The sequence below is a fragment of the Leptonychotes weddellii genome, chromosome 7, assembly GCF_054177405.1.
Source record: "Leptonychotes weddellii isolate Sample4059 chromosome 7, ASM5417740v2, whole genome shotgun sequence".
NCBI classification, from domain to species: Eukaryota; Metazoa; Chordata; class Mammalia; order Carnivora; family Phocidae; genus Leptonychotes; species Leptonychotes weddellii.
The window spans coordinates 124,022,772-124,024,009 of record NC_138375.1 but is presented as its reverse complement, the minus strand read 5'-3'; the positions used below and the strand labels follow the sequence as shown (position 1 = coordinate 124,024,009).

The 1,238-nt window shown below is 70.6% G+C and overlaps 1 protein-coding gene across 1 annotated transcript in view; it reads right to left on the bottom strand.

The window, feature by feature from the left end:
• PPIC (peptidylprolyl isomerase C) overlaps positions 1–610 on the bottom strand; it is a 13,292-nt gene extending 12,682 nt beyond the window's left edge. Inside the window, exon 1 of the mRNA XM_006748464.3 lies at positions 415–610. Within this exon, the coding sequence (XP_006748527.1) occupies positions 415–531 (117 nt within the window). The 5' untranslated portion in view covers positions 532–610. The remainder of the gene's footprint in view (positions 1–414) is intronic.
• Between the last annotated feature and the right edge of the window lie 628 nt (positions 611–1,238).

Genomic DNA, 1,238 nt, shown 5'->3' with positions numbered 1-1,238 from the left:
GGCTCGGAGCGCGTCTCTTCCGCCCGCCCCCGCCCGCATTCTTCCTGCTTCCATTCCCGGGTCCTCGCCACGCCGAAGGAAGTACTCGGGCCGCCTCCTTCCTGGAGAAAGGGCCCACTGGTTCCGGAAGCTTCCTCCAGCCCGCCCCCCCCCCCAACGCCCCCGGCAGGTCACGTCGGACCACCGGCCCAGAGACTAAGTTCAAACTGCTCGGCCCGGCGCCCCCAAGTCGCCCGGGACAGCGCGGTCCCCGCGCGCCGGCAGCCCCCTCCCCCTGAGCCCCGCGGCCGCCTCGCGTCCCCCGCGCCCGGGAAACCCCCTCCTCGCCGCCGCGGACACCGAGGACCCAGTCCCCAGAGCTCCCCCGTCCCCCTGGCCCGCGCGAGGGCAATTTGCTGCCCGCCAATCAGTCACCTTGGCCGTCACGGTGGGGCCTCGCCTGCTGACGCCCGAGGCCCCCGCAGAAGGCGCGAGCGCGCCGAGCCCCACGCAAAGCGCGAGAGGGAGCAGCAGCCGGGGCCCCGGGCCCATGGCGAGCGGTGGCGGTGGCGGTGGCGACAGCGGCTCGGGCGCCACCTCAGCCTCCGGGACCGTTGGCTGGACTCCCGGGCCGCTGCGCCTGCGCGCCTCCGGTTGGGGTGGGGGGGTTGATGGGCTGAGGCGGTCGGGGCAGTGCCGGAACCTGGGGCGCGCTCCTCCCAAGTTCAGCCCAGCGACCGGCCAGGGACTGGGCGCGGCGCGCTGCGGAGGCCGAAGCCCGGGCCGACGGACGCTCCAGCGGCGGGGGCGCAGGGCGCTGGGGGCCGGCGCGAGTCCGCTTGGCTCGGGCGCGGTGCCCCAGAGAGGCGCGGACGCTCGGCGCCCCGGAGCTGCGGGGTGCGCGCGGGGCATCTCCGGCAACTCACCGGCGTAGGCGCGTGTTAAACCTGGCCGAAAGTTCAGGACTCTCGGCGCTCCGAGTCCGCCTGGCAGCTTGCGCGCTGCGGGGCGGGAGGCTCTGCAGACCGGTTCGGGTCTGTGATCGCTGCTGCTCTTGGAGGAGCCCCTCCGCACCTGTCAGGTTCATGGGAGCTCATCGAAGACATTAGCCTAAAATACTGGACGCCTTTCAGAGCTTTGGGACCCCTGGATGGGTTGACTCGATGACATGTGATGAGTGACCCTTCACTGAGATGATTCAAGTTGGAGATACAATTTTTACAAACTTATGAATTGGGTGTAGGAAGATGATTTAATGA